Source organism: Lissotriton vulgaris, chromosome 4_1 (assembly GCF_964263255.1).
Source record: "Lissotriton vulgaris chromosome 4_1, aLisVul1.2, whole genome shotgun sequence".
Taxonomy (NCBI): Eukaryota; Metazoa; Chordata; class Amphibia; order Caudata; family Salamandridae; genus Lissotriton; species Lissotriton vulgaris.
Window position 1 is genome coordinate 1,587,812,555 of NC_141691.1, and position 26,219 is coordinate 1,587,838,773.

At 47.7% G+C, this 26,219-nt stretch overlaps 1 protein-coding gene across 3 annotated transcripts in view; it reads left to right on the forward strand.

The window, feature by feature from the left end:
• Nucleotides 1-26,219, forward strand: part of SGK3 (serum/glucocorticoid regulated kinase family member 3) — a 652,786-nt gene that overhangs the window by 450,856 nt on the left and 175,711 nt on the right. For all 3 annotated transcript variants that reach the window (XM_086965820.1, XM_086965822.1, XM_086965821.1), the window contains 2 exons: nucleotides 3,659-3,745; nucleotides 16,859-16,954. In XM_086965820.1, coding sequence (XP_086821946.1) covers nucleotides 3,659-3,745; nucleotides 16,859-16,954 — 183 coding nt within the window. The remainder of the gene's footprint in view (nucleotides 1-3,658; nucleotides 3,746-16,858; nucleotides 16,955-26,219) is intronic.

Below are 26,219 nucleotides of genomic sequence, written 5' to 3' on the forward strand. Positions count from 1 at the left end.
TCGACTGCACATGAGACCATTGCAGGAGTCCTTGGAGGATCAGTGGGATCAGAGGAAAGGATCTTGGGACGACGAGATACGACTGTCTCTGCATGCTCTTCAGTCTCTGAAGTGGTGGTGTTCAGCGGAGAATCTCCTCAGAGGCGTTCCCTTCCACAAGGACATTCCCACACAGACTATCGTGACGAATGCGTCTCTCCACGGCTGGGGGGCGCACTCTGGAGACTTACAGATACAAGGAACGTGGACCACGATGGAGTCCACGTACCACATCAACTTTCTGGAGCTGTTCACTTGGCGCTGAAGGCCTTTCAACCGTCCTTCCAGACCAACTCTCTGCTTGTACAGATGGACAATACGACCACGATGTATTACCTCAACAAGCAGGGGGGCTCGAGATTGCGCACCCTGTCGCAGAAGGTGCATCTGGCGCTGGCTTCTAGCCAGAGGATTGACGATAACGGCTACCCATCTACCAGGTGTGCAGAATGTTCAGGCGGACGCACTGAGCAGACTGATTCAGGAAAACCACAAATGGGTCATAAACGACAAAGTACTAGGAGAAGTCTTCGCAAATGGGGGACTCCAGACGTAGATCTGTTCGCCACCGCCGAAAACAGCAAATGCCGAGACTTCGCCTCCAGGTACTACCAGCAGGGGACGCTGGGGAATGTGCTATTGATCAGCTGGTCAAACAACTTTCTGTACGCTTTTCCACCCATTTCCCTGATTCCGGCGGTGCTCATCAAGCTGTCCCAGTCCAGGGCGCGGATGATCCTGATTGCTGATTGCCCCGGAATGGCCCAGGCAGTGGTGGTTCACGGACCTGCTTCACCGGTCCCTCCTTCCTCACATACGGCTGCCGTGCCAGCCGGACCTTCTCACGAAGTTCGGGGGGCAGATGGTGCAACCCAACCTCTCGTCTTTGAGTTTGGCGGCATGGCTCCTGAGATAGTGCAATATGGCCATTTGAATCTACCGGAAGATCGTATGGACATACTGAGGGAGGCGAAGCTACCTTCCAATAGGGCTTCCTATGCTTACAAGTGGAAGAGATTCTGCATCTGGTGCAAGTCCAAGAACTATGATCCAACTACATGTAAGGAAGATGTCATCCTTCTGTATCTTCTACATTTGGCGCAGTCTGGCCTTAATTTCCATTCCATTAAGGTTCATCTTGCTGCGCTGACTGCCTACAGGAAATGCCCTTCACATACTTCCTTCTTCCAGATCCCTGTGATCAAGGACTTTTTGGAAGGCTTGAAGAAAGTGTTCCCTCCTGTCCGGCTTCCTTCGCCTTCATGGGAATTGAATGTGGTGCTGTCCAGATCGATGAAGGAGCCTTTTGAACCTATTCATAAGGCTTCGTTGCAGCACCTGTCCTGGAAGGCGGCGTTCCTCGTGGCCATCACATCGGCCTGCAGGGTGAGTGAAATTCAGGCGGTGTGTTGCCAAGAACTTTATACTGTATTTCATGCTGCTAAGGTTGTTATGCGTACTTACCCTAAATTTCTTCCAAAGGTTATCTCTGATTTCCATGTTAACCAGACCATAACTTTACCTACGTTTTTTCAGAATCCTTCATCTCCAGCGGAAAGGTCTCTGCATTCCCTGGATGTGAGGAGGGTGTGAACATTTTATCTGGATAAAACCCAAGCATATTCGTAGGTCAGACCAATTGATTATCAATTATGGATCAGTCAGGACCGGTCTTGCTACCTCGAAACAGTCCATCTCTAGGTGGATTGTGTCCTGTATACAATTGTGTTACCAAAAGGCTAATAAGACCTTAGGGGTAAACCTAAGGCTCATTCCACCAGGGGCAAAGCTGCCACGACTGCTTTGCTGCGTAATGTTCCAATTGCAGAAATCTGCAAGGCAGCCACTTGGAAGTCGGTCCATACCTTTGCTAAGCATTACTGTCTGGACACTGATACCAGGGCAGACGCTCAGGTTGGGCAGGCTTCGCTGCTAAATCTGTTCGCACAGTAGTGGTGTTAATTTTCTTCTCTCCACCGCCGCTTTGGTGTAGGGATGGGCTTGTCATTCTATTCACCAGATTATGACTATACACAGAGATCCCCTACTACAGAAGGAGTAGTTTCTGTCCTGTAACTCTAGTTCTGTAGTAGGGGTATCTCTGTTATAGTCCTAAGCGCCCACCCTCCTCCCCGGTGGAGAAGGATATTCATGTAAGGAATGCTACAGGTCTGGCGTGTTACGCCTTCAAAAAGAACTGAAAGTAAAAGGGACCTGCTGTGCATTCTGGGATACTGAGAGAGTTCTGGAAAGTTCTCTTAAAGGCACAGTATCCTGTTCTGAGCCACATAATGGCAGCCTATGGGGCTTGTCTGTCCACCACTTTCTCTATCATTCCAGAGGCTTCTGCTGGTAGGGGAAGGATTTTTTCTGTGGAAAACACTGGACAGGCTGTTCTGTTTGTGGGCTTTTGGTGGAATTTCTAGTTGAAGTACTGGACAGTGTAGCCTATGGATATAGGCTGCATTATCTGTCTTTAAATTCTCTCTTAAGTGTCTGTGCAGGTCTTCATTTTTTGACAATTTAAGAGATTATTTTTGATTGCTCCGGGGTCCACGCACATGGGCGGGACTATTCACTAGATTAGGACTATACACAGAGACCCCCTACTACAGAACTGGAGTTACAGGACAGAAACTACTCCTTCCTGCGGGACACTAGAATGTGTCTCGCAGGACACTACACTGTGGAACAGCACTTATAGAGCCTCTGGCTCTGAAGTGGGGTTCCGGCCCTTGATAATTGTGCCCTTAGATATCTACGGGCAGTGCACCTGGGATGTCCCCTAAGTGTTTGGGAAAGTGTTGGACCTGCTTGCTATGTACAGACCCCAGGTGGAGCGTTACAGGTAGTAATTGGGCTGAGATGTCCATAGGGGCAAAAAAAACTGACCCATGCGGAAATCCACACCGCTATCTGGCTGTAAGCACTAGCCTGTACAGACCCCAATAGGGACGCCTGTCTCCAGGTGCTGTGAGCAAAGGCTCTTGAGGCAGAAAAACTGTGAGTATTCAAACAGCTGCCTTGTCACCGAGGTCTTCAGTGGCCCACTATGGTTCAAATCGGGTGGAGAGTGCCCTCTCGTGTACGGAGGCTTGTACTGTACACAAAAATGGCTGCAGTATTCACAGCAAACCGACGCCGCGTGAGGCGTGCTGAGGTGCTTTCCTGCGGCCCCCCATTGATCAGTGGGAGTAAAACCATGAAGACACATTGAAATACCCCAAAAACCCAGAGAGAAAGGAGACACTTATCTTAAAGCAGCAGAGCAACCAAGAAAGAGCATGACAATAGAAGTAGGACTATTGTTGGACTCACATTGTTCTTATTGGTTACTATTTTATGTTGCCCTTTCCCTAGGTTTCATGGGAAAGGTAGTTTTAATATGATGTTTAAAATCGCTGCTGTAAAAAAGTAAAGTGAGGAAGGATAGCATAATCCTCTCCTCCAGTCCTGACATAAAATATCGTGTAAAGCTTAAGCCTGCTTTGGAGAAATTAAACTTCTACTGTTCTGCTTTGTAGTCGAAAGCCAATCATGTTTTTCATTGTATATATGTTGCTTTTAGATTAGACCATTAATTTTAATATAATGCTAACAACTTGTTTGTTTTATCTAGGGGCACATTGTTTTAACCGATTTTGGACTGTGCAAAGAAGGCATTTCTTCTAGTGACACCACCAGCACCTTTTGTGGGACTCCTGAAGTAAGAAATATTTAACACTGTTAAATAGCTATGGTGATTATCTACATTGCTAAGATTCTGGTAAAAGTATATTTTTATAACTACCTATCGATCAGCTTCTTGAGTAATCTGTCTTGAAAGAAAAAGATAGAAAAGATGACCCATATTCTAGTTTGATATTTGTATTGTGCCCACTGCCAAGGGGAATCTTGTGCTGCTCTTTCAAAGTTTTGTTAAAAGTATTATGTGTTTTAATGCTTTTTAAAAGAAAATATTTTACAGGAGTGTCTCAGCTGGTCATGCAGTAAGGTCCAGGGGTTCGGTCTGAGGACTAAGAAATTGCGACCCCCTTTTAATGGAAATATGTTTTAGTTTGGATCCGGAGTTGCCATGTTTTGAATGTATTCGTGACTGAACCACATTGAGTGGCTGGTTTGATTGTAGCACAATTTGAATCAATTCTCACAAATGATGGTGAACCGAAAAGTTACAGTCGATTCAACAAAAGTCCAGTTCCATATGTTCCAAACCTTCTTTATTTTCTTTGTTGATTAAAATGAGACAGCCAACGCGTTTCGTTCACCACATGTGAATTTCCTCAGGGCATTTAGGGCCCGATGTAGGTCGGTCGGTAACGGCCGAAAATCGGTATTTTCGGCCGTTACCGATCGGTAAATAGCTGATTGGTATGTAGGGGGCATTATTTTACCGAATCGGTAAAATTACCGATTCGGTAAAATAAAAAATCGGTAAATTTACCGATTCTGAGCCACCCATATGTAGGTGGGACTCTTCAGAGTCCCAGGAGCCTTACCGAATCGGTATTTTACCATCAAATCCAATTTGATGGTAAAATACCGATTCAGGTGTGCATGCACATGTGTGCATGCACACCTATGCCATGTGACAGGCAGACCTGCCCTTAGGGCATGTATACCTGCCACATGGCACCCGAGCCTGTTTTGGGGGTGCCAGAGGGTGTCAAAGTGACACCCCCTGCACCCTTGTGAAAATCGATATTTACCGATTCGGTAAATACCGAATCGGTAATGCCCATTCATTCCTATGGGCTTCAAAGCCCATAGGAATGAATGGGCATTACCGATTCGGTATTTACCGAATCGGTAAATACCGAAATCATCCGATTCGGTATTCCAGCACATCTGGAATACCTACATGTCGACACCATAGATTTACCGATTTTCAATTACCGAATCGGTAAAATTCGGTAATTTAAAATCGGTAAATCTATTTCACCTACATCTGGCCCTATATGTCTGTCCATTCGGTAACGGTATTTTGCATACATGCAATCCTCACATTTCTAACCAATTCCTAAATCGGTTTTGGCTATTATGCCCTCGTGATATGCCTGTCTTTTTTTACATCTACCAGCTGCAGACTTTCAACTGATATTGACCAACATCCAATCTAGTACAAAGCACTAATTGATTTAAAATCGTGATCTAAATTTATAACCATCAAAGCGATATAATCTGTTACAAATTTATTCAAACATCTATATCAGAGACTTCTTTCTAGATGTTGCTTCTGTCTGTTTTGGGTAAATGTAGCTTATGCCTTGACAGTAGTTTTTTATTTATTTATTTATTTATTTATTTTTGTGGCGTATTTTCCCATGTGCTGCCCTTCCCTATCCGCCTCCTCATTATAGTCAGTGATTAGTATTTTGATTTGCGCTGCAGTGTCAGCATCAGAGTTGTTCTGCTGCTGCCTTTCTAGATCCGACAGTTGGGTTTCAAGATGCTTCAGTCTTTGCCTTATAGCCTTGAGTACACTTGAGTGTTTGGCCATTGCCATAACCCGGATATACACCTTAAATGTGTCCCATACTGTCTGAAAACTATCAACAGACCCCAAATTGATCTCAAAAAGCTGTCTATATCCTCTGCCAATTCTCCTCTGAATACTTCATCTAATAATGAATAAGGGGGAAACCGCCATGTAAATGGAGGAATTCTCTTCACCGGCGTTTCCAGTACCAAGAGTAAGGGAGAGTGGTCCGAGAGGGTACGCGGTAATATCGCACACCCCTTAATACTATTGAGAATTGCCTGGGATGCCAGCCAGTAGTCAATTCTTGTATGGACATCATGATAGGCTGAGTAGTGTGTATATCCGCCCCTTGTGGGGTGCCTGTGTCTCCAGATGTCAACAAGATCTAATTTGACAAGTTCCGCCTGCATGTGCAGGGCCGCAGCCGCTGGCCGTCGGGCTGGCCCCGCCGATCTATCTAGGTCCGGGTTGAACACAAAATTAAAATCACCCCCCCCCCCCCCCCCCCCCACAACATTCTGGAGCGAACGTGGGCTCTGCAATGAGTAGCTAGGGCAGCATAAAACTCAGAGTTGTCATAGTTGGGGCCATAGACATTAACCACTATAAGATCGTGTCCTTTGCCAACACACCTGTTAATTAAATAGCGGCCTTCCAAGTCCGCTTCAATCAGTGTTCATTTTAATTTGGATCTAGGGTTGACCCATGTGAGCACCCCTCTGGAGTGTGTAGTAAACCTGGCAGCCACACTGAGTAAACCTGGCAGCCACACTGTTACCCCGAGCCCTTTAGCTAAAAGCATCTTACTCGTAAGTGGGAGGAGAGTTTCTTGTATAAGGGCGAATTCAATGTGATGTCTGTGTAAATAATTTAACACCTTTCTAAGTTTGCGATAATCGTTGAGCCCTCTCACAATCCAGGTCAACGCTCTCAGAGACTCAGAATCGCCTTCTGCGTTCATTCCACTTGTATCTGTCATCCCAGCAGTGAGGCTTTATAGTCATCAAACGGAATTCTCCAGACCCTGTTGACCATACTCTGTAGGGCGATAGCTGTCATAGTCAGTCTTCGATAAATAGAACCGGGAAACACACTGCTTGGCGTAATTTTCAGCTCCCCCTCCCCAAAACCAAAACTCCCCCCCAATCTCATTTCCCCCCCCCCCCCCCCCCCCCCCCACAGCCGACCACCCCCAACCTGGCCAGGCAGTACCCTATCCCTCCCCCATCTCCCCCCCTGGAAACTCCCTTAACAATCCCCAAACTGGCCCCACTAGGGACCATGTGAGCTAATAGCACTAGGGCAGAGGTTACCAGAAAAAACAAATAACCATACTTCAGCATTGTGTACCTCGAGATCACCCCTGCACCATTAACCCCTTAATGCCTATCAACGTGAGTCAACATCTTTACTCCGTGAGTCTTCAAAGGGCATCTCCCCATTATCTCTATGATCCACATAGTATTATTAAAGTTCAACAACTATATGCATTAGAGTATACTCTGCAGCCATCTCGGCTAACAGATAATCAATTTAACTTGTCGGCTGCTGGACACAGATATAATGCAAAGATCCCACCCAGTCGTAGCATCACAGTCTCTTTACTGGCCCCCTCAGGTCCCATAATTCGATACTGCACAATTCCCAGGGTTCACTGCAGTAGGGGTTCCTGTACATACCCCTTCGTTCAGCCTCCAATAGTCCAACAGTGAGAAAGCCTGAGTTGCCGCAGTCATCCTAGACCTGCTCATCCAATTGGGTGACCTCGTCCTGCTCTCCATTTTGACTTCTTGGGTTGTTCCTCTGTTCCTTAGACCATTCTTTTAAGGATTTCTGGAGTTCTCTGGGGTTCGTAAAAAAATGTGAGTTACCTCGTCTATTAATCCGCAGCTTCGCCGGGTACAACATCGCGTAGTCCAGCCCTAGTTCACGAAGTTGCTTCTTGTAAGGCGCAAAGTGTCGTCTTTCCTCTTGAACTTTCGCAGTGAAGTCCGGGTATAAGGAGATATCCATACCTTCGAACTGCAGCTTCCCTTTGTCTCTTGCCACCCGCAGCGCTGCATCTCTGTCTCTGTAGTTCAACAGTTTTGTTATTATCGGTCTCGGGGGTGCCCCCGGACGCGGGCGAGGTCCCAGCGTGCGGTGAGCTCTTTCCACGATAAACATTGGTGAGAAAACGTCCTCTCCCAAGAGAGTAATTAGGAGTTTCTCCACAAAGAGTTCCATTTTACCAGTTTGCGTCGTCTCTGCAACCCCCGTAATGCGAATGTTCGAGCGCCTCGAGCGGGCTTCCAAGTCCTCCGACTTATCCTGAATGACCTGGAGTAGTCTACCAAACTGGTCTTTGTCCCATTCCGTTTGCGCTTCTTCCACTTCAGTGAGACGCCTCTCTGACATGTCAAGGCGTTCCGCATGTTTGTCCACCCGCTCTGACATATGATCCATGCGGTACGTGAGAGCATCAATTTTGGAACCAATTGACGCCATACTGTCTTGCAGTCCTTTCTCCATTGACACCAGCATTTCTCTGATATCCGCGCACATTGAGCTCTCAGGGGCCCTGCCCCGTGGTGATGGTTCGGGCGCCTGAGATTCCGGCACCTTTGCCCGCCGTTGGTCGAATGCCAGCTTGGTCTGGGTCTTGTCGCCCTTGCCCATGGCGAACAGACAGGTCGTCGAAACTACTGGTCTCACCGCACCTGGACAGAAACAAATTCTGAAGGGATACTCCAGCCACCAATCCCGCGTCAGCCCGCTCCTGCGAACCAGTGTGGTCTCCTCTCTACAGCACCCTCCTGGTCTGATGACTAGTGCATTTAGCGCTCTCCAACCTGCCGGACAATCTACACCATTGAGTCCCCAATATTGCACTGCCGTGCCTCACTCGCGTAGACTCCTTATTTCAGCACACCTTTCCAGCCGGCTTCGACTGACTGACGTCCGGTATGTCACAGGAAAGGTCCGCCACGGACCCGCAAAGGCTGAGGGTGCAGCCTACTCTCCTCGCATACGCCGCTCTGAAGCAGCCGTTTTGAAAGGCTTTCTCCCCAATCAGCTTGCAACCAGACCCGACCAAAGAGCCTCTTCAGCGATAGAGGCCTTGGCGCTATGGTAATCAAGTTATGTCCCCTTCTGCCCTCCCGGTCGCGCTACTCGATGGTGTAGCCGCAGCGTCAGGTACAAATGCGATGGATACTGTCCACCGCAGCCGCAAGCACACCTATCCTCCCAACCACCTCGCCAAGCGTGGTCGCGCTCTTTATGGCAGCAATACTTAGTGTGCAAACACAGCCCGACCAGGCGTCCACCATGCGCTGGTAGGCTCAGCAGCTCTCGGCGCTCCTCCGCAGTAGATTTTGTGATGGAGGCAGGCCTAGTGTCTGGGTACCGCGTCGCAAGATGGCGGGGAGGGGGGAGGGGCAGCAGTCCAGTGAATCCAGCCCGCACCACCTTCCCTCGCTCCCGCGGCCTCACCTCTTGCCCTCTTGGTAGCCTGCGCTCGTGTCAGCCCTCCTGTACCTGGGCTCTCGCCAACTCTAGTCGTTGTGTAGGCAAGGGGCCGAGGGTACTTGCTTGGGAAGGCCCACCTCCTGCAGCGGCAGCCACGCGTGTTTCCAGCCAGTATACGCGCTCGTGGCGCCGGCCCACCGTTTAAGGCGATGTGACCGGATCCGAGTCTGGGGTCAAGCCTGTCTGTAGTGCCGCAGCTCCGGGAAGCCGTCTGTTAAAGGAGGCGATGTTTTCCCGGCCTAGCGTACCGCCGTAGCCAGGCCCTCGCTAGGTCTCCTTCAGTTATAGGGTGTTGCAAGGCTTTTTCCCCCCTTCCTCACACCCCGCTGCAGCAGCTCTCACACACTCGGCTCCTGTCCACAGCGTCCTCCTCTCTGTTAGGGCTCCGGCCAGACTGGGCCTGTCTCCGCCAATCCAGCCGCACGCACAGCGACGTAGGCCGGGCAGCTCCCTAGGAAAGTCCGGGGATTGCGGCCTGGTCCGCGAGCATGCAGCCCCGCACCGCAACTACGTCTCCGGCCACCGTTTTTCACCGGGAGACACCGCAGTCTCTGCTGCTGAGCCCCGAGGGGTGACACCCCCTCCGGGGACTGCCTGGCTCCGTTAATTAAGGATTTTTAGCAGGATCGGAACCGCCCCCCTTGACAGTAGTTTTTCTTCAGGAATGCTGAAACTGGTTGTGTTCAACATGATTTTTTTTATATATTTAGGTCTGTCCCTTGCACATTTTTTCTCCCAGTCAAAATCCTTTCACCCAACAGAGCCCCCTTAAATTATTCTGAAAAGCAAGATCTGTAACGGAGCAACAGCCGCAATTCGATGAGGGAGCATTACCAATGTTTTGGACGGAACAAGTAAAGATATACAAATGCACACAATCAGTCGAAAAAATATCCTTCACAAAAATCCCAGAAAAAGGAATACACTTTCACACCTCGAATGGCTTACCCGAAAAGTATTGAAAGTACTTCTCTCAAAGCTCTCTATACAGTATTAAGGTTTTTTCCATTTTCTTGCGCTAAATCTGTTTATTGCTTTTTAACTTTTTCAATTACAGGAATGACAAGAACATATTATACAGTAACAATACTAATTGATAATAATACATTATGCGTTGGCAAGAACAATATTCTAAGGACAGGCTGTGTTAGTATCTGTATGGTGGGTGGCCCTAAAGTGTCCCACCTAGTACCTGTAGAATTAGTTGAGAAGAAAGAAGCAGGAGGTGTACATACAGGCCATTAAAATGGGTACAGCAATACAAACGAGAGATTTCAGCAAGTGAGGGCAAGCATTTTTCACAGGAGCCAATATTTTGCAATGTCAGATATAAACAGTTGCGGAGCCCAACTTGGGAGAGCTGGGACACATGTAAAGAGAAATATTAATATTACCTGGTACGCTAGCCCGACTTCACAACCCATCCCCCCTCAATCAACACTTCTCATCTAGTTGTTAAATTGATTTCTCAGGTCTGTCACCATAAGCCCTATCGTTGGGGATGATGCCAGGAGGGGGCACGTGAACTCTGCAGCGGACATATCACAGGAGGCTATGACCTCCTAGCTCTCCATCACAGGGTAGCTTGGCATCTGGTGATGGGGAAGCATCAGGTATATCAGTGTGTAAGTCAGCCATAATGGCATCCCAGCTTCTGGCTATTAGGTGCCTGTGAATTCCAAAGGCGTCTTCCCTACGAAAGGCAATGTTGTCAGTCTGTGCCCAGTTAGTGAATGACTGAATCCAGGCTGTGAGGTGTGGAGGACCGGCTGATTTCCATCTGCTAGCGATGAGTCATTTGGCTAATATTAAACCCAAGTCAATAAATCAAGACTTGACTTTGTGCTTTGATTCTTTAGAATGGCCCTTATTGCTCACAGTTCTGCCCCATTGTAGTTTCAGAAGTAGATTCCTGAGACTCCATAGCTTATTATACATGCTGCCATCGGCCAAGAGTGAAGACTGGCTTCCTTATTTGCCATCCCATCTGCAAAGGCAAGAGTCATGTGTCAGAGGTGCCCACTCTCTCCACTGCTCTTTTCCGAAAGGAAAATAAAAACAAGAATACATGAACATAAAAGCAATATTCGTACCATGAACTCCAAATCAGTAATTGCAACTCATTTCACCACAACATAAGCCAACTAAAATTTTTGATTTTGGAAACAGTAAAGAAAAGTGATGGCAGAGACATTAACACACACCTTTTACAACGTGAGAATTATTGGATAAAGTTTCTGAACTGTTTGAAACCTAATGGCCTTAATGACCAGATGGAATTTGCATGTTATATTTAAATTTCATGTCATTATCAAGTGCTCTCTCTTCGTGATGATTTACATTCTGCCACATAGTTTATTTTTGTACACCATGTCATTACATTGGTCACCAAAGCACAACTTGTTTTTTACCAGCTTCCGTTTTTCGTGTTCTTTTACGTTTTATACCCAGTTGATTTTCATATCTTGTTGACAATCAGATTTTGGTTCACTACACTCTCGTTTTTAACATCTCACATGGCCGCACCACTCAATGCACTCGTCACTGGTCCTTTTTCTATGTCATTTCTGCTTTATACGTATGTTTGGCTTCACTTCCTCTTTGCACAACTTTATGGAGATACGAACTTTGGTCACAAGTGCGTAGAAGTACGTTCATGTTCACCTCACTTATAATTGCTTAGGCTGTCAGCCATTTGTAACTTCGCATGCATTGTTTTATTCACTAAGGTGTTAAGCTGTTTGCAACCTCACACGCACGTATTATGTAGGATGTTGCTCCGTACGCTTCACGTTTCTGGGTTACCACGCGAGTTCATTTACCGGCGGGTTCACATGATTTATCACCTTGTCCTTTTAAGCCCTTTTATTTCACACGCTTGTACCGATCGATGTTGATATTTTTGGTTTCTCCAGACTGTCCGCTATTAATGCTCTTACAGGCACTTTTCCAACTATGTTGGCGATTCATGGAAGCTTGCACAATTTCGCGTTGTTTAAATCCAGCACGCTCATGATGCACATGACTCCTTTGCTTTCACTTCTTTTTACGCACCATCTTATTTACACATCTTAATAACACATGTTATTTACACTTATTTACACTCTAAACACTCAGCACATTGTACTGTCTGGTATTCCTTTATCCTATGAGTGATCTTACTCATGCTATCTTTATTCTTCAGACATTTTACCCTCATGAAGGGCACTACAAGGGCCGAAATGCATCGGGAGACACGCTGAGATGGATTTACATTTATTGATTGAATTGGATATATACAAGATCGATATGAAGTGTATAATATCGTAATGGAAATAAATTAAGCGTTGGAACACATTTGCAAACTTCATTTCAACGTTTTCTTCATAAGGACAACAAGCATATAGATCTCACACCAGTTATGCTGTGGGTCACTGCGGTGCTCAGAAGGACGCCCCCCAAGCCAGGTGACGCTTCCATTTACCTGTATGGACATTCTCATTTGAGGCGTGCTCCTTCTAATACCAACCCATAACGAGGTTGGCATAAGAGGGAGCATGCCTGACCCCCATCGCTTTTCCACTTATTTGGTGATATGACTGATTCTGGTACAGGACGAAATTGTGCCTGATCACAAGTTCAGTCAATTTGATAATCATATAATCATGTTGCATGTAGTTGGTCAATTTGGTTGAAAAGATATCTCTTGACGCCGTGCCACCCCCACACATAGCAAGGCCAAACATTGGTATGAAGGGCTCACAAATTGGTTTGTTAAAGCTTCCAAGGAGTCTTTATTTGTGGGTATCTCCGCAAGGTGTCTGAAAGAATGCAGGCTACTAAATATCAGCCTGTTTTATTAAGACCCTTTGTCATCTACAAAAAGTCCATACAAACTGTAAGAGAAAGTAACACATTATTTATGATTTTAATAAGGCATCATAACACACATCACAGTGGGAACAATGGGGGATGTAGCTGACACATGAAGTTATAAAAATCAGGTAACTGATCAACATTAGATGGTCAGGCACAAATACCTTGTGAGCTCACTGGCTGCATTGTCAGTCTTGTATGCAGTTAGCGTTTTTGCGTATGTATTTGGTATTTCTGTAGCGCGAATGCAGCCAAAAAAGCAGTGGAGTACTGTACAGAGTCAGACGTGCATAAAATCAACGAGTGGAAGGCCAAGGTGGGTCGTGGCAGATATTTAATGCATTGCGATGTAGTGTTCATAAAAGAGATAATTCTTCAACTCTTTCCTAAATTGCAGCAGCAGTTTGGATGGTCTTCATGGGTGGGGGGGGGGTGAGGGGGGGGGGGGGGGGGGGTGTTCCAGATCCTGGGTGCATAAATGAAAAATGCCTGCTCCCTTGTTGTTTCATTTTTGCACATCTTAATCTGCAGACAGATGGTGTTCCAGCTACAGGTATGATGATGAACACCATCATCGAATTTACTATAGTTCTGAAAAACTCTGGAGGAGGGGTAAGACATGTAACATGAACTGTACACGTTGTGGTGACCCAGACGGGTCGGGTCCTTTTAACCATATGATTTGGCAATGCCCCATATAACAAATTATTGTCTAGTGGTAAACAATACACTGGCACGTGTGATATATGTCACTACTAGCATGGATCCCAAGGTGACATTATTGAGAAAAAAAGGAAAGTATCGCAGTCTCTAGGACATAGAGGACTCTGGTGGGGCACGTTTTCTTGTAGCCAAGAGAGACATTGCCCAGTAGTTTTTAAGACTGTAATTTACAAATTGAGAGGATGTGTACTTAAATACCAGCTGATTGAGAGCCTCAGCTTTTCAGGCCAACAGACACTGATGACGAGACCGGACCGGGTTATCACTGATTTCTCTATAACATCTTTGTACGCTGTGGTTCTTTAAAGGTTGTGCTGTGATGATTTCCGCTGTGTTAATTGCCATGGTTTACAGATACTGTATACTGTTCTATTGCTATGCAAAAATAGTAAAACAATATTTTTTTTTTAAGTGAGCTTCTTTTGCTGATGGCTTTTGAACATGGTGCAGGCTGACAAGTGGAGCCCATAAAGTTCCATCAGACGTGGGCAATGTGATCCTATTCCTTCAGGGCCTGTGCTGCAGTGTTTATGATGTCAGTGTAGAGTCAGGGAGGTCATGGAGAAGGGTGTTAACCACCATGCAGATGTGAGAGAACGAGGACTTGAACAACAATTCTGACATTGCTTTCTGGAAGAAATGGTATAACTTTCTTTAAAACAGAGAGCTGGTATCAGGACAATTTGGTGTATTTTGGCAATGTATTCCTTGAGGGTGAGGTTGGTATCCAGGGTTATTCCAAGTGCCTTGGCATTTTTGAAAGTTGAAGTTCAGAGCTGCAAGTGTTGACGTGTCAGAAAATGAGGAAACTGTAGTTAGGAGTATCGAGCAGAAGAACAAGTTACTTAGCTTTTGTAATGTTCTTTCTGGTGGATATTCTATCCAACCACGGATACTTCACCACCTACCCTTCTCCCTGTTGTGATAAGTGGGCTTTTCATAGGTAATAAGGTTCCCAGTTATAGTTTGCACATTGTCCTTTGCTCAATTATGTCGCTCTGCGTCATCTGGTGCAGAAAGTTTCCATGGATAAACTGACGGCAGCGCGCAAGGGTAGCATCTATATGCATCTCTGTCATGAGTCCGCAGGCGGGAGGGAGTTGTGATGAAGACCAATGGTGCCACATACTTGTGTGCAAGAGCTATTGCAACATCTTTCAGATCCAGTCTGGCACATGGGAAGCTTCAAAAGGTGAGGAATCTGCAGTAAAATGGAGTATTTACTAGGAAGTGCATTGAAGAATTTAATGAACTTGGTATTTCATTTCATAGCATATGTTGGACCTGGGAGGCTAAGACTATATTGGGGCACCAGAAAGTGACTCTCCGGCCATTCAGATGTACATCAATAAATTTACAAGACTCCACTAAGTCCCAGTAATTTGTTTTAAATGCTAAACAGTACACAGATGTGCCTTAATTAAAGTGTCACTTGAACAAATACAAAATTACTCCTGAAAGCGGACTCAATACCTTAACTGCACTTAGCTATTTATTTATATATTTTGCAGTTTACTATTGTTAGAATCGACCTAAATAGGTGTCGGAGCACGTTCCCTGAAAGTATTTGCTTACTTTATGTAAGCCGCTTATGAATGAACAATTTCCAGAGTTAAAACAAAGAAGATAACATAAAACATGTGATAAGGTTTCCTGATACTCTGTAGCATTTAGTATCAAATTGAGAAGTGGTTGACAGTTCCTCTTCTACAGTTCCAGTATAATTCATAAATGTAATACAGCATACTTGCAGAAGGCTGTCCGAAGGGCCCATGCCTAATATGGCTTTCCAGGTCTCGGTGCTTTGAGCGAGAGCAACTTAGTTCTTTGTTCTTCATCTAATAACGAAGATGGGCTCCTCCTTTGCTTGATATATGACGACCTTCCATGTTCATGTGGGATATTTCCAGGTAAGGTGTAGAGAAGACAGGATGCTCCAGTGCTGGCAAGCTGGACCCATTATTTAAACCAAGGCCCTTCAGGCATACCTTACTCAACCTTGACCCTTGTGGCTGAGCATAAAGTGCCGTGAATGGGACTGGTGGAGTCACGCCTCGTCCTCTATCGACCCAACTAATATCAGGTGCTGTGGGATGACTGAAAGAGGATCCAGTGTTGGGGGGAGAGGATAAAATCAGATTGTTGCCCCCCAGAAAATGTTTCCTGTTTGTTTATTTTGCTTTAGGTTTAAGCATTACACAGAGGCTCTTCTCATTTTCTGTTCTGTTAATGGATAAATGTTAATTGAAAATAAAATAAAATGTTTAAATGTCTAGTGTTTCATGGTGGCACAGAGAGCCAAACCTTGTAGTTTTTAGCCCTCTGAAATTACTAAATTATGAATTTCCAGGTTCTATCCAGTCTTTAAGTAGCTGAGGTAAGGTTAGGGCGGCTAAAAGAATAGGTATTTTTTTATCTCAAAACAAAGAAAGAAAGCAGGCTTTATTGGCGTCCAAACTTTACTTTCTCTTGTAGACTAGATTTGTTTTTCCCACCCATGGGACTTTTAAATCACATGATGAATAGCCAGCTTCAAAAAGAATTTAGATTTTATGGTAGAAGTTCTGTTTTATTGTCGTTAAGAACAAATATAATCAGAATGTCTCTGTATGTAAATACTGACTTGTTTGTTTCATGGCCATGCATCAAGAGTCATGATATTGGAGTGCCATCTGTTTGTTGCATTCCGAGCTTGTCTTTGTTTGGTCGTCACGTTTTTCATTCTAAACATTACTTTGATTTCTCTGCAGATATTTGTAAAATGTCCTGTTACACCTGTAGATTAATGTGGGTAACAATATCTGTGAGATGTCGGGATCCTCACACCTTTATGAAATTGTGCAGTGTCTCTGCTGCATGAGGGGGCACTTGCTGATCCCTCTACCGCTCATCAAGCATTATTTCTGCCTGATAACTGCTAGAAACTCCCCATGCCCTCAAGCAGTTCTGTCTTGTGGCTCACAAGTGCTCATCAATGCTCATTGCAGCCACGCCCAATTCCCAAACAACTCTCTGCCAAATCAACATGAGTCTAGGAATATGGATGTATTATATATTGTGCTGCACCTTTTGTTCTGCATAATTCAAACTACAGCTTGTCATGGCAAACCTTTTCTTAGGATTGTAAATTAAAAGCTCTGTCCTTACATGCATATAAATGGATTCAACTGACATATTTGTATAGGTCTTAATGTGCATTTGTTCAAGAAGTAAATTATTATTAATAGTATATCACTGTATCTGTTTTAGTACCTTGCCCCTGAAGTGATAAAAAAGCTGCCATATGACAACACAGTTGATTGGTGGTGCCTTGGCTCTGTCTTGTACGAAATGCTTCATGGATTGGTGAGTAAAAAAACTCTTTTTTTGCCTCAAAACAAAAAAGTTTGTTGTTCAGCTATACATTTATTTGTAATACCCTTATCTTTAAGGACTTTTAATGTGCATAGTTCATTCTAGTCACATATACCTTATTAGTTGCGAACTGAAGTGCTGAAAGTCACAAGGACTTGCATTACGTCACACTGTATACAGGAGATCAGTACTGCTGCTTGTTCTGAATGACAGCTGACCAGCAAAAAATCAAAATATAAAATAAAAAGTGCAGGTACCCAATGTTAAATTAATAGTTGAGTGATGATTTTTATGAATCCGTTTCATGAATAATCAGGCTCCTAAAGTCGGAGCATAGTGTTAACAATCTGAATATGTCTATCGAAAGGAAGAAGGAGCCTTAGGAGCATGTGTTGCTGTCAAGTTAGGGATCCTAAGATAGAGAGATCATGAATGAAATGTGTATGGTGTGTGTACGTGTCCTCTAACTCATTTTATTCCATTAGCTACGCCAAGATCGTAATTTATTTTTTTATCTATTCCGCAACTTCATCCAAAGTACATTAATTACCTAGAATATAATCGCATCAAATGTTTGGTGAGTAAAAACATGGAAAGGGACTCCACATAAGCCTCCTTAAATCTACCCGCAGGTCCTCCCTTAACTAAGTGATTCAAATGTAGATCATGTCACAAGCAGAAACGGTGAGGATGCACACATTACTTTGATTGATTTGCAGTTGCATGTACAAAGGTTTTAGCTTCACGGCTTCCAAGCTTAATGCTCAATATTTTGGTATAATTGAAGGTGTCTGGTCAAGATAGTGGATGCTCTTTTGTAGGGATTCCCGTCACTCTCCTAGACATTCTGAAATGAAGCTGTATTTCATCAACAACTACACTCACTGATTGCTGTCTGGAGTCCCTGTTGTGGAGAATCTCCTTAAGGTGGTGAAATGCTGTACCTGACTGTGTGGTTTCCCTGCATTACACCAGTACTATAGTAGACTAGATTGGGTCTGGGCTCTGAGATGTTGCACAGGATTTCAGCAGTTAGCTAGTGACTGGTGGCAGAGAGAAATTGGGCAGGGGTGGGTGAACCCAGATGGGATCCACTATACCCTTTCAAACTATAATGAAGCAAACGTTATGCATTATAGATCTGCAATGTGTAATAAATGCAGTACATGTTTATAAATGAAAAATGCGCACTCTGATAGGTGAATTCACAAATGGGTACACATAAGCAGAGAAATGCAAACATTACGTCATCTCCTTGGGCATCTGTCACTCGTGGCCAGGTGGTTCTGATCTGTCTTGAATCAATTGTAATACTCCTGGATGTGGTCAGATGCTTGTAAAAGAGGCGTGACAGACGTCAGATCCTGATGCAAAACCTTTTGGGGGCTCACCACATTAGTGGATGGTAGTGCTATGAGCTCTTGAGCTGTGTCTGTGTAGTAAATCTGAATGAGACACGTTAGTGATAGATTCCTTACCTTAGAATATCCCCAGGCTTCAGACTGGATCCGGAAATTTGCGTATCAGTACCCTTGCGTGTCGGTAGGCGTCGTCTGCGGCTCCGCGTCCGTCATCGGCGTCGTGGGCACCGTGATGACGTCGTCGGAGTACTTAGACGCCGCCTCCGCGTGCTGACGTCAGTTCTTCTTTTTTCCGCACCAGCAGCGCAGATCCGGAAAAAGTGGTACCTTAGTCACTTTTTGACTAAACTTTTTGAGATCTTTTTGATCATTCTTAGAGCCTTCGACTCCGATCGGTGCCGATAGGAATGCCAGGTTTCAAGCCTTGTGGGGACTGCGACCGACTGATGTCGGTCACCGACCCTCACCGTCGCTGCCTCCACTGTCTCGGCGTCGATCACGACGACAAGGCCTGCTCCGACTGTCGGGCCTTAACCTCGAAAGCTAGGCGGGAGCGGTCCCGCAAGCGGCTCGAGCTCCGGCAGTCGGCCCCGCGCCGTGAGAGGTCCCGGTCCGGACGGAGGTCGAGGGACTGGTCGCGGGGGCGGAGCCATCACAGCTCCGGGAGTCGACATCAATCCTCAGGTTCGAAGTCGTCGTCCGGTAAGCACAAGAAGTCGAAGAGACGTCATCGCTTTTCCGACTCCCCCCGACGCTCGCGCGATGCGGCCGGGGGTTCGGGTGACACCGCCCACGCAGCTCCTTCGGAGTCGCGGGTGTTGCGACCTGCCCCATACCCTTCGGTCCCTGGGCAGCAAGCGACGCCGGAGGAGATCGAGTGCTTCCTCATGACCATGAGGTCCCTCACTCCTCCGGCGGGTTCCGCAGCGCCTTCGGGCCCAGCGGACCCGTCTAGGGGTCCTAGCGAGTTGGGTGCTTTGGCCCGACGCCGGCAGGTGCTTCGGCCCCGACGCCGCCGGCACCTTCGGGCCTGGTGCCGCAGGACCCCACTGGATCCGGTTCCAGATCCGGATCGTCGCCGGTCGACCTGACGACCTCACCGGCGCCAGTTCCACAGGTGTCACCTCCGGCGCCGTCCTCTGGCGGCGCCGTCCCCAATACCTCCCTCGACCTGGTTCCGGCGCCGCTGGGTGCCGCTCTCGACGCCTCTTGGGGAGTTCTACTTCAATGAACCGGCCCCATCATTGTCAACCCTGAGTACCAGGAGATGGGTGATGAAGAGGAGTATTGGGAGGGGTCTGAGGACCCTCTGATACGTGAGTGTCAGTCCCAGGAGGACTGGACAGGTGGACATGAGGATGCCAGTGGCCTGGACACCTCGCATGACACTGGTTTTGTCTCGCCTCCTAGTGTGGCTACGGAGGAGGGGGCAATCTTCAGTGTGGTGTTGACGCGGGCAGCCAAGGCCTTGGGCCTTGAGCTCCCCGTCGCGGCTGTGAGGACTAATCTCCTCCCTGAGGTCCTTAAGCCGCAGTCAAGCTCAACCGAGCCTCTGCTGCCGTTTAATGAGGCCTTGACTGATGTTCTTTTGGGTACTTGGTCCAGGCCCGCTACAGGTGAGCCTGTAGATAGGAACGTGGCCAGACGCCACCGCCCGGCTCCGGGCGACCCTTGTTTCCTGTCCACCCACCCCACCCCTGAGAGCCTGGTCATCCAGGCCTTTAATTCCCAGACTGCATTCCCGTCGGCTCCGCCTGATCGGGAATCCAAGAGGTATGAGAATTATGGAAAGAAAATATTCTCCTCCCTTAGTTTGGGACTGCGGTCTTCCAACACCGCATGCCTCTTGGGCATTTCCACCCACTCCCTGTGGGACACGGTCGCAGACTTGCTGCCACAATGCCCGGCGGAGGTCAAGGCTAAACTCGCTCAAGCCCTTGCGGAGGGTCGAGATGCGGCACGTTTCTCCATCCGGTGTGGGCTGGGTACCACAGACTCACTGGGCAGAGCGATGGCAACGACGGTGGCGATTCGTCGCCACGCCTGGTTGAGGTCCGCCAACTTTTCAGCAGATGTCCAGAATACACTGATGGACATGCCGTTTGATGGCCGTCGCCTTTTTGGCGACAAGGCAGACCATGCGCTTGAGCGCTTTAAGGACTCCAGGGCTACGGCAAAGTCCTTGGGCCGTTCGGCCCCGCGCCAGCAAACGGGTGCCTTTCGCTCCTTTCGTGGCCAAGGAAGGGGCGCCCCCACACGTGCTGCCAGCCACGCACTGCAGACTAACATACAACGCGGTGGCGGCCGTGGAAATCGCTGTGGAGGCGGTCGGGGACAACGGCGAGGCCAGTCCACACCTTCCCCCGCAGCATCCGCCTCAAAACCCTCCTAGTCCGTGCTTTCAGGCGCATGTGACGCCAGTGGGGGGCAGGGTTCGCCATCACCACTCCCACTGGGGCACTGTCACATCGGACAGGTGGGTGCTGCAAATCGTCCGAACGGGCTACTCCCTCCCCTTCGAGACGACACCTCCAGCCATGCCACCGCAATACCACCGCGTATCGGGGGATCATCTGCGGCTTCTGCAGGAGGAAGTTACGGCCCTCTTGGCCAAGGGGGCCATCGAGAGCGTTCCTGGGCCAGAAGTAGGGTGTGGTTGCTACTCCCACTACTTTCAGGTATCCAAGAAGGGTAAAGGGGGCCTACGCCCTATCTTGGACCTACGGAACGTCAACGGCTTCCTCCGGAAGGAGAAGTTCAAAATGCTGACACTCGCTCAGGTCTTAGCTGCCCTGGACCCAGGAGACTGGATGGTAGCGTTGGACTTGCAGGACGCTTATTTCCACATCCCCGTCCTGCCGGCCCACCAGTGCTACCTGCGGTTCACGGTAGGCCACAAGCACTTTCAGTTTACTGTGCTCCCCTTCGGCCTTACCAGAGCCCCACGGGTGTTCACGAAAGTGATGGCGGTGGTCGCAGCTCATCTGCGCAGGTTAGGGGTTTCAGACTTCCCCAACCTCGACAACTGGTTGTTGAAGGCGGGCTCGCCCCAGACAGTCGTCAGCCACCTCCAGACGACGGCGGATCTCCTGCACCTGCTGGGGTTCTCCATCAACGTGCCGAAGTCACACCTGTGTCCCTCTCAAAAGCTCCTCTTCATCGGAGCGGTTCTAGACTCGGCGCAGTTTCGGGTTTATCCCCCCGAGCAGCAGGTTCGGGATATTCAGGCTCTGATTCCGATCTTTCAGCCTTTATCCCGAGTCTCGGTCAGGTTGACGCTGCGGCTTCTGGGGCTGATGGCTTCCTGCATCCTTCTGGTGCATCACGCCCGTTGGCGGATGCTGGCTCTGCAGTGGGACCTGAAGTTTCAGTGGGCCCAGCATCAGGGCAACCTTTCCGACCATGTCCTGATCTCGGAGGGCACTGCGAGACAGCTGCAGTGGTGGCTCACGGACGCGATTGGGTCAGCGGCAGATCCCTCTCCCTTCCCCAACCGGAGCACGTAGTTGTGACAGGCGCGTCCCTCCAGGGCTGGGGAGGCCACATGGGAGAGGCGGAGATCAGAGGCCTCGGGCGATTAGTCTTGCACTGAAGGCATTCCTCCCCTCTGTCCGAGGGAGTGTAGTGCAGGTGTTCACAGACAACACCACCGCCATGTGGTACTGCAACAAACAGGGCGGGGTGGGGTCGTGGACCCTATGCCAGGAGGCTCTGCGCCTCTGGCAATGGCTGGAACATCAGGGCGTGACCTTGGTGGTTCAACACCTGGCAGGTTTTCTGAACGCCAGAGCGGACGAACTCAGCCGTCGGTGCTTGATGGATCACGAATGGCGTCTGAACTCGGACGTGGCGCAAGGCCTCTTTCAGCAGTGGGGAGAGCCTTGGTTAGATCTATTCACTACAGAAGAGAACGCGCAATGTCATCAGTTCTGCGCGTAGGAATTTCCAAAGCGGCACTCGCTCGGAGACACTTTTCATTGCGAGTGGAGTTACGGTCTGTTGTACGCCTTTCCGCCTATACCACTTCTGCCCAGAGTGTTGAAGAAGATCAAACGCGACCGGGCCCAATTCATCCTTGTGGCTCCGGACTGGGCACGAAGGTACGGGTATCCTGAGCTACTCAGTATGTCAGTCGATCCCCCGGTTCGTCTGCCTCTTCAGGAGGACCTTCTGTCGCAGCAGCAGGGGACGGTCCTCCACCCGAACCTGTCCAGTCTCCATCTCCATGCTTGGAGATTGAGTGGCGACAGTTGAGGCCATTTGACTTGCCTCCTGAAGTCTGTAATATCATTCTGGTGGCCAGGCGGCCCTCCACTAAGTCGGTATACGCCTGCAGGTGGAACAGATTTGTGGCATGGTGCATAGCAAAGGCTGTGGATCCTCTCTCTGCCCCTCTTTCTGAGGTTCTTCTCTTCCTTCTTTTTCTTGCCCAGCAGGGCTCTGCTCTGGGCACTATCAAGGGCTACCTTTCTGCCCTTTCAGCCTTTCTACGGCTGCCTGATCAACCATCTTTGTTCAAGTCCCCTATTGTAAATCGTTTTCTGAAGGGCATCACACACACGTTTCCACCTGTTCCCTTTGTGATGCCTCAGTGGGACTTGAACCTGGTTCTTACTTTTCTGATGTGCGCTCCCTTCGAGCCACTTCACAACTGTCCTATCCGCCTTCTTACTCTGAAGACTGCTTTCCTGGTTGCCATCACCTCTGCCAGGAGGGTGAGTGAGCTCCAGGCTCTATCCTCTAAACCTCCTTTCCTTTCTGTCCACCCGGACAAGGTTGTGTTGCGGACAAACCCCTGTTTCCTGCCCAAGGTAGTCACAGCCTTCCACATCCGACAGTCCATCACCTTGCCCACCTTCTTCCCGCCTCCGCATCCCTCAAAAGAGGAAGAGAGGCTCCACCGCATGGACCCAAAACGTGCGCTCTCATACTATCTGGATTGCACACGCCAGTTCCGGGTGGATGACCAACTCTTTGTTGGTTACGTGGGCGCTAAGAAAGGATGGGCGGTGCACAAACGGACCATCTCTCGGTGGATCGTGTTGTGCAATCAAGCGTGCTACTCTATGGCTAAAAAGGAACCTCCTGTTGGGCTGAGGGCCCATTCCACTCGGTCACGGCAACTACTACTGCCCTGGGCCGAGGAGTCCCCTTGCAGGACATTTGTCAGGCTGCTATGTGGGCCTCGCTGCACACGTTCGCAAGACACTACTGCCTGGACAGCCAAGACCGGAGGGATGGCTTCTTTGGCCGTTCCGTCCTCCAGGACTTTCTGGTGCGCTTATCGGTTCGCAGACCCACCACCGAGGTTGGTATTGCTGGGGTATCTATTCTAAGGTAAGGAATCTATCACTAACGTGTCTCAGATGCACAAGTTACTACTTGTGTAACGATATATCTGTAAGAGACATTAGTTAGTGATAGATTCCTTACCGACCCACCTATCCTTCCCGTTCTGCGAACCGATATCTAGGGTTAAGGTCATCCCCTTTCAGGGCCCTAGTTTCAATGGCACCAGTGTTGGTTTTTGACATGGCTCTGCGTTTTTGGCTCGGAAAAGCCGTGTCTAAGAACGGACGTCAGCACGCGGAGGCGGCGTCTAAGTACTGCGACAACGTCATCACGGCGCCCACGACGCCTACCGACGCGCAGGGGTAGTGCTATGCAAAAATTTCCGGATCCAGTCTGACGCCTGGGGATATTCTAAAGTAAGGAATCTATCACTAACTAATGTCTCTTACAGATATATTGTTACACAGTAGTAACTTGTGCGGCATGTCCATGAGTGGCATGTAGTGACCAGGACCCTGCCTTGCATGGTCCTGGGTTGTCTCACTCCAAGAGTCCTTATCTAGGACGGCTGTCCTTGCTGACAGAGACACTCCCCCACCAACAGCAAGTAAGGTCAGACGAAACTTGACTGCTCCCAATCGTGGAGCTACACTAGCTACAGCTGCCTGTGGTGACACAGCATATTCACCCAATCAGTATTGTGGGGCGGAAGGCCAGCTGTCCTCTACTGAAGCCGTTCTGCAGGCCATCCAGACCAGTTTCACCACCCTGGAGGCATAATCCCAGGAGGCTGGCATGGACATCACTCTGTTGAGTTAGGATCTGAATAATACTGCCCACTGGGTTACCAAAGCAGAAGACCACGTATGTGAACCGCAGTGCTGTGGCTTACTAAGAGGGTCGAAGATGCAAAAGTATACGTTTTATTCCCGACCGCACAAACCAGTACCTTAACACAAGCTATCTCTAAGCTTCATGACATTAAGCCTTGATCCGAAATCTCCTTTCTCAGGTGCTGTGGAGACCCTTTATTACCAAGATTCTTAATTACACAGATGGAGATGAAATTGTCAGAAGTGTGCTAACACTGGAGCAAGTTCCTCATGGATTATGATATTCGCAAATGACACTAAGTTGGTTCAGCAACAATGGAAGTTATTTGAAGTTCCTGAAATGGAAAAAACTCTCCAGTTACTGATGTGAGGTATAAACATTCAATATAGTGAATGAAATGTCATCTTTTAGAGGGCATTGGAGACCTAACCAGCTGAGCCAGCAGGTTTCTGAATATGAAATGGTGAATCTGTTGAACACAATGGCTACCTTTCTGGACATTTTAGTGAACTCTGCATGTATAACTGTGCCAAAGCTGCAACTTCCAAGAAAGACACAGTCATCGCCCAATAGATGTGTATCCTCTAAAATTAGGGTATCTGAAGCATAGCGCTTAGCTGATTTCCCACCAACTGTCAGCCTAAGCTTGTCATTTAGTCTATTAACATTTCATGATGCAACCTTGAGTTGTCCGTTTCTTCAGTTTTTAGGGTCAGTACTGCCACTGGTTCCAACAGACCTGCCCATTGTGGGAGGAGGCTTGAAAGGGGTGCAAAATGGTTGAATTCCTTGATTGGCTTAGTGCTTGATAGATATGGAGCTCTAACCGAACACGTTTTTACTCTTTCACCCATTCATTGATATTAGAGTAATAGCCATCCAAAATCCCACATGTATGTTCTCTTCTCTGGCACATATAGGTCCTTTTCACATATCAATATCTTCTTTATGCCCATCGCTAACCTGTCTAAAGTTATCACCACACACATTTTGGCGCAGCAAACTAATATAGGGACGTATAACTGACCACATTGAATAAATATGGAGTCTCAATGTATGTGGGCTCACTAATGACAACATGGTTGATACCCATAGAGTGGAAATAGAGCAGTACTTTCATCTGAATGGAGAGTCAGTAAATTCTTCCTTGACATTATGGAAGGTCTTTAGGCTGATCTTGAGATATAAAGTGATGGTATGCATTTTCAAACTGAAACAAAATAAGCAGTTAGCTGCAAATTCTCTCGAGGCCCTTGTTTTGTTCAAGTGTAGGTTCTCCTTCTCTGATGGGACGGAGATATTGCGTGATTATAGAATGTGTTAGTCTCTGTCACATTTTGTTGAATGAAGTTCTAGAGATCCGGATGGCATCCCACCATAGGGTCCACGTTTGGGACTAAAGGAGACAGCACTGACTCAGCAAAAGATGGGATGTCCAGCATTCAAGGGGAACATGTAACATATCTGGTGAACTCACAGTGGGGCATGGATTTGCTGACTTCTACCAGGGCCTGCATGGAAATGTGGGGAATTTTCATCCTGAGGCACTTCACCAATTTATGGATAACCTTCCCACACCTCCACTTTTGTGGGGTGTGAGGATTGTCTCAGATGGGTCGATTTCAAATGAAAGAATAATCAAGGACTTATGTTGACTAATATTTGGTAAAACTGCAGGCCCTGACAGGCTAATAGCAGATGTAAGATTTTTTTCGGCAGCTCTTACATAACATATATTGTGCCTCGATATAAAGACTGCCCAGTCTCGA